This window comes from Mercenaria mercenaria, chromosome 4, assembly GCF_021730395.1.
Source record: "Mercenaria mercenaria strain notata chromosome 4, MADL_Memer_1, whole genome shotgun sequence".
In the NCBI taxonomy this organism is placed as follows: Eukaryota; Metazoa; Mollusca; class Bivalvia; order Venerida; family Veneridae; genus Mercenaria; species Mercenaria mercenaria.
The window spans coordinates 72,455,407-72,469,048 of NC_069364.1; the positions used below are offsets into that span (position 1 = coordinate 72,455,407).

General features: G+C 35.4%; 1 protein-coding gene across 2 annotated transcripts in view; it reads right to left on the reverse strand.

The window, feature by feature from the left end:
* Nucleotides 1-474: 474 nt before the first annotated feature.
* Nucleotides 475-13,642, reverse strand: part of LOC123552126 (mitochondrial pyruvate carrier 1-like) — a 29,684-nt gene continuing 16,516 nt past the window's right edge. For both annotated transcript variants that reach the window (XM_053541679.1, XM_053541678.1), the window contains exons 2-4: nucleotides 8,957-9,053; nucleotides 8,157-8,289; nucleotides 475-6,172 (exon numbers count right to left, since the gene is read on the reverse strand). In XM_053541679.1, coding sequence (XP_053397654.1) covers nucleotides 5,962-6,172; nucleotides 8,157-8,289; nucleotides 8,957-9,053 — 441 coding nt within the window. In that variant the 3' untranslated portion in view covers nucleotides 475-5,961. The remainder of the gene's footprint in view (nucleotides 6,173-8,156; nucleotides 8,290-8,956; nucleotides 9,054-13,642) is intronic.

The following is a 13,642-nucleotide window of genomic DNA, read 5'->3' on the forward strand; positions in this document are numbered from 1 at the left end:
CTCAGAAAGCACCAGAGTGCATATATTTTCATGTATATTTCAAAACCCTCCCAGAGGGAGGGGGACACCCACTCCTGCACCCACCCCCACTCATCGCTTTGAGACTCGAACAAATCTCACTCTTTCATATTTTGGAAACTTGACAGGTATGTTCTTTGTAGAAAATTATAAATTAAATGAACATATACATGTGTAATTCGGAAGTGACTACTGAAAACTTACATTTGACTGAAGTTAATGATGCTACTGCAATGTTATTATTTGGCATCACTGTTGCAATGTGAGCGCAGATCTCCACACATAATCTGATGTTTCACCCCTAGTTTGTCAGAGACTATTTTTGTATCACTTTGCTCTTGATTTATAATAACCAATCACAAGCACACTGTTACATAAAACTTACATTCTTATAGTTTTGTTTATTCCTCAACTTTTAAGTTGAAAGGTAAAATGAATAACAGCACTGAACAGGAAAATGTTTTATCTTGTTTATTTGGTAAACTTATAACATGATGTTAACTTATCATATTTACAGTTCAAAGCACTTAAACACTGTAAAAATCACAAAACTTCAATGACACACTGGAAGCATGTGTGCTCTAAATTATAAATTATGTACTTAAAGCAGTAAAACTGGATATCTTTCTTGTATACAAGCAGTTTTCTATAAGTTCAGCTATACAGAACTACAGCAGGTCGGATCTACTGTAAATCTACCTTGTATTATAAATAGAATTCAAGCAGTACATCACAGATCAGACACACAAAAAGACTGATAATTCTATCAAGCAATTTATACCAAATTCATCAAGATTGCATTAATTTCAGATTTTTCTTTGTATTGTATAACTTTGAACTTTTGTGCAAAATTTAGTATTAGTTGAGGAAAAAATATAACACCATGTAACCATATCAATTTGTTAGTAAGCTACTTGTTTAACATCGGGTTTTTTAGACAGTATTTCAGATATGAAACAGATGTTGTTTTTGATCTATTTTAAAAATTCATTTTCTTCCCAAGTCCTGACAATTTCTCCACAAGAACCAAAAGTGGAGAGCAAATTCGGCTATTTTCAATTGAACGGTCACAAAGAGCCTTGTCTGGCATTAAACTTATAACTAGTAAGCGAGGGATTTTTTTGTGCTCACAAAGAATACTGCCTTTCTGGCTTGCTTGGATTCACACTCGCAAACCTTGAATTAGTTCCTCTACCTAACGAAGTACTTGGAGGGGCAAACACTACTACTTCAAAGCATCCATCGGCGATATATGACCTTTTTGTGTCGATTCGCCGTAAAACCCAACTCATTCATTCATTCAAAGCATCCTATCATTTCAATGACAAAATGAATTTATATATTTGTTATGACACACTATGGTGCACCTTGTAAATATTTCATGAAAACTTTCGTTAGTTCATAATCTTGAACTATAACCTAATGATAAACTGTACACCCTTAAATAGTATACAGTCAAAAGGTAATGAACAACAGTTAAATTAATCTGGGACTAATAAAAATTGCTATATATGATAATAACTAGGAGATTCACACCTCCACTCAAAGGCAAGTTTGTATAAAAGAAAAAAGTTACTTCTTGCATACCAGACGGGGATTTCCGGTATTTTTACCTGTGCTGGAAAAATCCATCTTACACCCCGGGGTGTAAGATGACTCCCTCGCTTTAAAAGACGTATTACGAACTACACATATTTGGAAGATTGATGTAGTAATTTATATTTTATTTCAAAAAACGTAATAAAAATCCAATACCTTGACAGTTCCTCTTTGTTCCTGATGGTAGATTTCTCGATTCAAACACGTTACTTTATCAAAAAATCATAACGTTACGCTGCAACTGATAAAACAATACCAGAACTAAACATTGTTATTTGTCTTTGAAACGTCATGACGTCTTTCCTGTTTACGGACGTTGGTTTCCCGCGCTTTGTTTAAATACGCTGCTATAAGAAATAGTTCTAAAATGAAAGCCGTTCCATTGACTTTATTTTTATCATTATTTCTTGATATTGGTATGCAAGAAAAAGATTCTGTCACTGGTTATAGGTGCATATATTTGTCTTTGAAACGTCATGACGTCTTTCCTGTTTACGGACGTCGGTTTCCCGCGCTTTGTTTAAATACGCTGCTATAAGAAATAGTTCTAAAATGAAAGCGGTTTGATTGACTTTATTTTTATCATTATTTCTTGATATCGGTATGCAAGAAAAAGATTCTGTCACTGGTTATAGGTGCATATAGGAATATCCGGCTCTCGGGTAACTGTTTAGGCGGTAACTCGGTAGGAACCTCGTTACCGCATAAACAGTTACCCTCGAGGCCGGAAATTCCCATCTGCACCTACAACCAGTGAAAGAATCTTATAGTATACTGCTTTTTCAACTACCATCAAACCTGTCTATAAAAAACACAATTAGGGGAGAGAAAGGCATATTAAATGAGAGTTCCAATCCAAAGTGTCACCCATAATGTTATATTTTAAAATTATTCAAGACATAATTGAGGTTCTTGTGCTCTACACTTCCTCTTATCGCAATAAATTCTTGTATCAAATTACATTTAATTCTCTTTAGTATAGTCGAAGTTGTTTAATCTTCTGAAAACAGACAGATTCCAATATAGCTTCCGGAAACTCATTTTGTGGAGGCATGAAAAAGCTAGTAACTTCAAGTTTGCAACACACTACTTCTACACACATGACTTATATGCAAAAGGTTTCAGTAATCTGTACATACAAACATAATCTAAACTAATTAATTTTAATCTTAACATACAAGAGAAGTGCACATTACATAAAGATTACGGCACCTACATAATGACTAAAAGTTCTTCTCTCATTTATAAATGAGCTACTGGACTGAAATTGATCTCCTCTTAAATGATAAAACAAGTGTACATGTACTAGGTCACCACATTTATTATATACTTATATAATTGCAGTAAATGATGTGACTTGTATTTCACAAGTAAATATGAACATGCAGAAAACAAATTCTGTATTGTACTACACTGTATGTTGAAATCCAATCCAATATTATGCATGTGTCTGGACTTCTTTCATTAATATCCGTGACTCAAACAGAAAACTTTAAAAAGAAATGAAGTGAGATATATAGATTCTCCAGCTACAGATAATTACATTACTTTCTTATTCATTTTAAACATTTTATTATGCTTTCTGATCAATAAATCTTGTAAGTAAACAAAGTGCAGGAATCTAGTATGCAAAAACAAAAATGACGTTCCAAAGGCATACTTAGTCTAAATGAAAGAGATCCAATTTAAAATACTACCCGTAACATTACGGTATAGTTTGTATTTTTGTAAAATGCCTTCAAAGACATGGAGGTACATGTATATAACAAAAGGGTCATTACAACAGTAGTTTGATGTGGAATGTTGATTCTGTTCTCGTAGATTTTACCTGACTGGATCACACTTGACACTTGCTCATCTCAGATGATGCAGGTCTGGCAAATTCAACTCAAGTTGAATACATCGCAGATCAATCTACTGCTATAGTATGTCTACAGTTATTGAAAACTGCTTCCATTTATATTAAAAATACACTCGAGTAACTGTATATGTGTACACACATATCTGGTTATCAAGTTTGCACTACAATCGTACTGACTAAATGTTAATATATACTTCTGTTTATACGTTCTATTTTTTCCTACTTCAGTAAATTAACTCTGCATTCATAATGAATTAAATTGCCTTACATGTAAACATACAATAATTATAACTTGCTGTATATTGCATACGCTTAACACCAGGTGGACATTACATATCATGTATGTACTCTATATATTCAGTGCTCTCCTGTGGCTGAAATAATGTCCCACTGGGGCATCTGTGACTAAAATTATGTCCCACAGGGGCACCTTTGACTGAAATACTTTCCCGCAGGGGCGCCTGCGGAATTTCCTCCACCACTACAAGGTGGAAATTTACCACATGACCTGAAATATGTTTGCTGCGCAAAGAACCCTGTATATACAATGCATATAACAACTAAATATACATGTATACAACAATTAACAATGCATACACAGTAATATGAACATGTACTGTATGACACAATTACCTGTACAGACAAGAATTCTATGACATTAGGAAAAGATTAAACTATAAATGGAAGGTATCATTGATTATACATAACAAGATATAAAACCTGCTTTGTAATCAGTATTCCAAAATGTGCTTTTAATGAAAATAAATAATCAACTACAAAAAAAAAAAAATCTGTGAAATAGAACAGATCTGAAATTCTCGTTAGAACTAAAGGCTAAATCTCCCTAAATCTTTTGACAAACAAACAAACTCATGTTTATCAATGCAGATGTTTGCACATCACCTAAAAAGTATTTAGGCATTTGATGTACTGATTACACAGTGATATCACTAGAAAACAGACACTTTCCATTTTGCTGATTATCATTTCTTTTGACTTCAAGTGGGTTATTTTGTATAATATTTTACATGTTTCGATTTGTGGCAGGTTTGTAACAATGCCTAAACAACTTAACTTTCAGACTTTATGTTAAACAAATGCAAATCCCACAATCTGACATCAAGTCATTCCCTTATTATCTTACAATGAGATTAAATTAAGCAATTACCCTTCATTTTCCAACACCATCACCAACAATTCACAGAATATAATCATAGAAACTTTCTACCATGAAAACCATTCTTACTGATATGTCAATCATAGACATTAACTAAGTAAGTATTTCTAAGCAAAAACAAAATACTTAATGCCAGTCTTTTGAGGTAAAGACTTATACCGGTAATGATAAAAAAACATTTCCAGACTTTTGTGATGAAGGAAGACTACAACACATGTTGTAAGTAAAAATGCAGAGATCATCTTATATATAATATTCCATATATAATTCTGTATATTAAATAAAAATAGCCAGCCAGTAAGCAACATAGCTGATCATCTTCAGATTAGAGTCTTAGGACTTAAGATTATCAAAACTCCTTAATAGAGTTGAACTATTTTAGCTTGATTGCAATTAAGCTAATTTGAATCCCTCCCAAGTCCAGTTCCCTGGAAAAACAGCACAGGTTCGTACGAGAAGGTGCGGCAATGAGCCAACTGACCGTTGGGTCGAGTAGCCGGCACTTTAATCTCTGACAGAATTCAGGACTGCTGAATAAATGAAAAAGTAACAATATCATTTAAAATACATTAAGATATAATAAACAATAAAAAATCCTTATAACAACACAGCAATTTCTCTATAAACAAAGGTAACTAATCTTTTACTCAAAACAAGGAAATCGAGAAACCTAAAATATACATAGAAATTAGGAATCAGTGCAATTTCTGTTTGACAAACTTGAAATATATATCAGGAAGGTGGAGAAATGGCACGAAAGGGTATCAGATAAATGAGATATGTCTATACAGGGGGTAAAATTTCTGCAATTTTGATAAATATTTAAACTAATTCGTGACAACAGCAGTTGACTGTTTTACACAATCTCCCTCTAAGTTCAAAATGAGCAATCTAAAAATAATACATAAAGTCCAATCTCACAGACAATGATTACCGGTATCCTGCCCCACTTCTAACTGATCAGTCACCCTTACACACATCACAGATACTAAATCATGATCAAACACAAATACTTCAGTTTGCTGTATGCTTTTTATATTGCACTTATTCCACTTAAGCTTTCATATTTATAAGGTTCTAATTTTGTCAAAGTTTGTGCAAAAGTATACAAAAGAAAAAAACTCTTAATTTAATATATCCAAATATCTGACTTAAAATAAAGATGCAGGTATTCTAAGTCCATGACAAGTAGCTTGTATGTGTATAGCTAGCTATTACGTAGGTTTACCTTGAATGAACTGAGCAGTTAGAAGTTACAAGCAGATTCTGATTTTTTTTCTAAACTTTTACTATTACTATATAATCATTAAGGTTTCTTCTTTGCAAGAATTTCATCTATCTTTGCCTGTACATCTTTAGGGGTTGAAGTGTCTGTGTTTTCATATTCTGCTGCATGTTCGTGAGCTTCCTGTTCGTGTTTCAACTCTTCAAGTAGAGCGTGTTCCTGCGCCTCCTTGGCGTGGTGTGCTAGGTAATCCTCTTCATACTTCTGTCTCTGCTCTTCTGACATTATATAACTGTACAATAAAAGAAAATTCATAACTCTAAACCATACATTACATTTAAATATATTCACTCAATATTCTTTAAAAAGCCATAACATATTTATGAATAATTATGATTTGGGCACTTTCACGTTTCTGGAAAAACATTTATTGCCCTGTCAAAATTTTGACATCATGCGATCAGGGCTTGACCCAGTCTTCCTGCACCTGCGAAGCATTCTGTTAGTTCAAGGATGGCAAAAGTTTAACTGGTTTTGAAATTCACGATTCAGTCTCAATAGTTGACCAGCAAGCACATACAACAAGCAAAGCAGACTATTTTCAATCTACTTAAATATAACAAGAGGGCCATGAAGGCCCTGTATCGCTCACATGACCTATAGACCTAAAGATCATCAAGATTAACATTCTGACCAAGTTTCATTAAGATATGGTCATAAATGTGGCCTCTAAAGTGTTAAATAGCTTTTCCTTTGATTTGACCCAATGACCTAGTTTTTGACCCCACATGACCCAGATTCGAACTTGACCTAAAGACCACCAAGATTAACATTCTGACTAAGTTTCGTGAAGATATAGTCATAAATGTGGCCTCTAGTGTTAACAAGCTTTTCCTTTGATTTGACCTAGTGACCTAGGTTTTGATCCCACTTGATCCAGATTTGAACTTGACTTATAGATCATCAAGATTAACATTCTGACCAAGTTTCATTAAGATATGGTCATAAATGTGGCCTCTACAGTGTAAACTAGCTTTTCCTTTGATTTGACCTGGTGACCTAGTTTTTGATCCTACATGACCCAGATTCAAACTGGACCTTGAGATCATCAAGATTAACATTCTGACCAAGTTTCATGAAGATACAGTCATAAATCTGGCCTCTACAGTGTTAACAAGCTTTTCCTTTGATTTGACCTGGTGACCTAGTTTTTGACCCTGGATGCCCCAATATCGAATTTGTCCAAACTTTATTGATGGTAACATTCTGACAAAGTTTTATTAAGATTGGGCCCAAATTGTGACTTCTAGAGTGTTAACAAGCTTTTCCTTTGATTTGACCTGGTGACCTGGTTTTTGACCCCAGATGACCCAATATCGAACTCGTCCAAGATTTTATTGAAGGTAACATTCTGACCAAGTTTCATTAAGATTGGGCCAAAAATGTGACCTCTAGAGTGTTCACAAGCTTTTCCTTCGATTTGAACTGGTGACCTAGTTTCTGACCCACGATGACCCAGTATCAAATTCGTCCAAGATTTTATTGAGGGTAACATTCTGACCAAGATTCATTAAGATTGGGCCAAAATTGTGACCTCTAGAGCGTTAACAAGCTTTTCCTTTGATTTGACCTTGTGACCTAGTTTTTGACCCAAGATGACCCAATATCGAACTTGTCCAAGATTTTATTGAGGGTAACATTCTGACCAAGTTTCATTAAGTTTGGGCCAAAATTGTGACCTTTAGAGTGTTAACAGTCAAATTGTTGACGATGGACGACTGACGACAGACGGACGACGACGACGGACACATGGTGATCACTAAAGCTCACTTTTGAGCACTTCGTGCTCAGGTGAGCTAAAAAGACAAAGCAAAAGGGATAGTTGAAATGACCTTGAAATCATTTTCTTGCACATGTGCAGACTCTCATTAGAGCAACAGTCAAATACAGTCGTTTGAGATAGATGCCTATATTTCCTGCTTTCTGTTTTGTGTTGAAAATAAATATATAGAGATGATTAAACGATGTATTTAGTCTCCTTGTTGCAAGTTCAGTTTCTAGTGTGAATCCAGTCGACCTAAGGATACACAAAGTCTAGCAAAAAATTTATAACAGCGTCTTCGTAATATCCAAAAACTGATATTGTAATAGGATGAAAATGTTTTATTACTGCCAATACTGTTGTTTGTTTTCAATATTAAAGTGAATTTTATTCTTTAAAAAAAACAAAACACAAAAGCCAACAATGATGATATATTAGATGAAAGTATACTTACTAGAAATTTATAAATCTGCTACCCTGTATTGTCTGAGCTGAGGCATTTGTAAAATGGCAGGAAAACAGCAGTAGATTTCTTGGCTGTACTTTGATGGCAAATCTCATAAACAGACATGAATAGAAAAACAATGCTGAAAGAAAAACACATGCAGCTTTATCGTAACAATAGACTTACCCTTGTTTCATGAAAAAACTACAGCTTTTCAGAATCTTCCTGTCAAACAAGATGGCTACCTGAATACTTGTACATAGTTACTTAAGTTTTAAATATAGCAAGTACATGTACGAAAGTGAAAATATAGCATATTTATCTACAAAATCCAGAGCAATAAATATGGTGTTATTTGAGTGGTCTTCCCCTTTATCAAGTCTGTCTGTGATCATACACAGTCTTTGTGAATTGCTCAAGAAATGTGGTCTATTTATGTTAACAATGTAACACTGTGAAATATAGTGATTTTGACAGAGCCAAAGGTCATAGCTGAAGGAGTTACTGAAGCAATTTTGCACATTTGCAAACTAGTTTAAAATCTAAAGAACAAATGCATTTCATGCTTGTTTCATAAGGTCTTCAATGTGTCAACAATGAAATTGTTGCGAGACAACACCTGAACAAATGGGCAATAACAACAGCTCACCCTTAAGCTTTTCCTTCTCAAACGAGCTAAAACCCAATACAGCCTTACAAGTCACAAAAATGTTTCAGATTGTATTATAATGTAAAACATATCAAATGTATTAACATCCAAGTTCTCTTCTTACTACCAAAAAGTCATGACAGTATGTTCACACACTTACCAGTTGTCATTTTCCCACTAATTTTCTCCGGGTCTTTCTTCATGTCAGCTATGGCAGCCAAGGGGAGTCCCCAATTTGCAATTGGTCCCCAAAAATGCTAAAACAACAAAGAAACCAACTGCAACAAGAGGGCAATGATGGCCCTATATCGCTCACCTGAGTTTAGTTGCTTGCTTGAACAAATTTCTTTGCTAAAGCTTCAATCAAAGGCCTGAATGGCCTGAGTCGGCTAATGATTGATGTACTGACAGTATAGTCTACCAGTTTCAGTTAATTTTTAGTTTTTTTTCTGAAAATTTCATAACACAGCTCGATATTTACCCAAAATATTATATCCAGATACGATTACACTTTTCTCCAGTTTGAACAATACATTTTACAAATTGTGATGATACGAAGACATTTAGCAGCAATTGGCAGTATCTGACATTGAAGTTTACGGTTAAATTACCTCTTATTTAAATCTTTTCATAAAAAAGTTGTTTCGTTTCGCCAAACATAGACGATCTACTTTCGATTTCAAAAACTACGAGAAAATACAATTTAATGTTTCGCCGATTTGTTTATTTCTCGAAAAATAAGAATTAAAATCATTTTTAATATCAGTAGTAACTAAACAAACCAGTAAGAGCTTCTTCTTCCGATAATTTATCCGTTTACTGACTGCAAAATTCAACCCACGCAAAGTTTATAGAAATCATACGATGCGTGTTTACGTTCAATGTGGGAGAATTAAGGCTGATCGGCTATGTTACCTAACGCATCCAGACGATTCAGATTTTGTTTTTAAAAAAGCATTGTGTGCGTTTCTGTAATTTTATATACGTTTTTATACGCTTAGAAATTATTAGACATGCGTATTTGCATTATTTCTATACGTAATTTACGCTAATACGCATCTTATCTGGAGCCCTGCTGGAACTATTTTTTGTCTTTCGCTGGATGTTACCCAAGCTTTGTAAGCCTGCGCAATTCTTAAAATGCACATTTATGCTTAATGAGTTACATTCGAGAATTGCACAATTACAAGTCATAAATATGACAGATTACATCGTATATTGGTCATAGCAAAGGGAATTGACACAACTTAACTTCATTCATGCAGTGAACTGTTTGAAATTTGAGAAATCTAATGGAACTACATCCCTTCACATGTTATTCGGTCCATTTAGAGAATCGTTGGATAGCAAGGACTCGTCAAAAGGCTTTCAGCCTTTAGCCGACTCAAAAATAAAAATCTAGGTGAGTAGATCAAGGTAAAGATTATTCAAGACAACTACTGCAATCTGTTAAAATATTATACAGGAGGTCCAAATCTCTTTGCTGTAGCTTCAAAAACAAAAAAGAAAGTTGGCATGTCAGGGTTAAGAATATTAAATACGAGTATTGAAATCTGTATCAAAAGTTAAACATGTGGTCCAAATTTCTATGCTGTACCTTCAAAAACAAGGAACTAGGTCAGTAGTTCAAGATTAAGACTATTCAAGATGAGTATTGAAATCTGTATCAAACATTATAAATGTGGTCCAAATTTCTTTGCTGTAACTTCAAAAACAAGAAAGTAGGTCAGTAGGTCACGATTAAGACTATTCAAGAGGAGTATTGAAATCTGTATCAAACATTATACTTGTGGTCCAAATTTCTTTGCCACACAAGAGCTCGTCGAACATGAAAATGCCCCCCTTGATGCATTCAGTAATTGCACAAGGAACAGAAATTATAAGCTCACTGTAAACAAAAGTTCTACCAGTCTGGTTTAATCTGACCTTAATCTTTAACCTATTAACCTTACAAGAGATTACAGAGTGATCTTGGCGCCATCCACTGAGCCATTTTTGAATGTTCCAAATTTCAAGACTAGCTCAAGGTCAAAATCAAGGTCAAATTTCATTTCGGTACAAAACAATGTGTATGTGGTCCAAATTTGAAAGCGGTGGCTTGAGAAATGTGAAGTAGGTCACTAGATCAATTTCAAGGTCAAAGTTCATATCGGTAGACAGAACTATGCATGTGCTTCAAATATGGAGGCTGTAGGTTAAGAAATGTGATAGAAGGTCACTAGGTCAAAATCGAAGTCAAATTACAATTCAAAACACAAAAATATGCATGCTGTCCAAATTTGAAGCCTGTAGCTTGAAAAATGTGAAAGTAGGTCACTAGGTCAAGATCAAGGTCAACTCATGTCAACGTTCATCTTTCAACTCAAAACTATACATGTAGTCCAAATTTGAATGATGCAGGTTATGGACATGAAGATCTAAGTTTTTCTTTATATAAGTCTATATAAGCCATGTGACCCCTGGGGTGGGGCCATATTTGACCACAGAGGAATTATTTGAACAAACTTGGTAGAGAACCACTAGATGATGCTACATAACAAAATATCAAAGCCATAGTCTTTGTGGTTTGGACAAGAAGATTTACAAAGTTTTTCCCTACACAAGTTTATGTAAACCATTTGACCCCAAGGGGGGAGCCATATTTGACCCTAGGGGAATAATTTGAACAATCTTAGTAGAGGACCTCTAGATGATGTCATATACAAAATATCAAAGCCCTAGGCCCTGTGCTTTTGGACCAGAGGTTTTTCAAAGTTTTTCCCTATATAAGTCTATATAAACCATGTGACTCCCTGGGCGGGGCCATATTTGACCCCAGGGATATTATCTGAATAATCTTGGTAAAGGACCACTAGATTTTGCTACATACCAAATATCAAAGCCCTAGGCCCTATGGTTTTGGACAAGAATATCAGAAACCGTTTAACTGTTCCTGGCCAATGTGACCTTGACCTTTGACCTAATTACCTCAAAATCAATAAGGGTCATCTGCTGGTCATGGCCAACCTAACTATCAATTTTACTGACACAAGGCCCAAGCGTTCTTGAGTTATTGCCCGGAAACCATTTGACTGTTCCTGGTCACTGTGACCTTGACCTTTGACATACTGACCTCAAAATCGATAGGGGTCATCTGCTGGTCATGATACACCTCCCTATCAACTTTTGTGACACTAGGCCTAAGCGTTCTTGAGTTATCATCCGGAAACCGTTTAACTGCTCAGGGTCACTGGGACCTTGACCTTTAACAAACTGATCTCAAAATCAATAGGGGTCATGTGCTGGTCATGATCAACCTCCCTATCAACTTTCATGATCCTAGGCCCAAGTGTTCTTGAGTTATCATCCGGAAACCGTTTTACTATTCAGGGTCACTGTGACCTTGACCTTTGACATACAGACCTCAAAATCAATAGGGGTCATCTGCTGATGATGACCAACCTCCCTATCAACTTACATGATCCTAGGCCCAAGCGTTCTTAAGTTATCATCCGGAATTGGATTGGTCTACATTCCGACCGACCGACCGACCGACAGACATCTGCAAAACAATATACCCCTCCTTCTTCGGAGGGGGGCATAATAAATCTATGTAAAACAAGGGACCACCCGGGCGTGGCCTATATTTGACCCCAGGGTCATGATTTGTAGAGAACCACTAGAGCATGCCACATACCAAATATCTAAGCTATGGGCCTTATGGTTTCAGAGAAGATTTTTTTTAAAGGTTTTTCCCTATATAAGCCAAATTGAATGTAAAAAATGTTGACCCCAGGGTCATGATTTGAACAAATTTGATCGTTGACCACTAGACAATATTAAATGCCAATATCTAAGGTCTAGGCCTTATGGTTCTTGACAAGAAGATTTTTAAAGATTTTTCTTATACAAGTCAATGTAAAACAAGGGACCCCCAGGGCATGGCATATACTGACACCAGGGTCATGATTTGAACAATCTTGATAGAGAACCACTAGAGCATGCCACATACTTAATATCTTAGCTCTGAGCCTTATGGTTTCAGACAAGATTTTTTTTAAAGGTTTTTCCCTATACAAGTCTATTTAAACCATGTGCCCCCAGGGCAGGCCCAGTTTTAACCCAGTGGGGTTAATTTGAATAATCTTGGTAAAGAACTACCACACAATGCTACATACCAAATATCAAAGCCCTAAGCCATGGGGTTTTGTACAAGAAGATTTTCAAAGTTTTCCCTATAGAAGCCTATATAAACCATGTGACCCCCAGGGCGGGGCCATATTTGATCTTAGGGGGATAATTTGAACAATCTTGGTAGAGGACCCATTAGATGATGCTACATACAAAATATCAAACCCCTAGGCCCTGCGGTTTTGTACAAGAAGATTTTCAAAGTTTTTCCCTATATAAGTCTATATAAACCATGTGCCCCCAAGGGCAAGCCATATTTGATCCTAGGGGAATAATTTGAATAATCTTAGTAGAGGATCACTAGGTGATGCTACATACCAAATATCAACACCATAGGTCCTGTGGTTTTAGACAAAAAGATATTCAAAGTTTTTCCCTATATAAGCCTATATAAACCATGTGACCCCCAGGGCAGGGCCATATTTGACCCTAGGGGGATAATTTTAACAATCTTGGTAGAGGACAACTAGATGATGCTCCATATCAAATATCAAAGCCCTAGGACCTGTGGTTTTGGATAAAAAGATTTGTAAAGTTTTTCCTTTCAGTTGCCACGCATATAGGGAAAAGTGACCATGCCCTCTGGCAGCCATGTTTTGAGGAATCAGAATAATTTGAACAATCTTGGTAGATGATCACACAAGGACCATTTTTGTGAATTTATTTCAAAATCGGA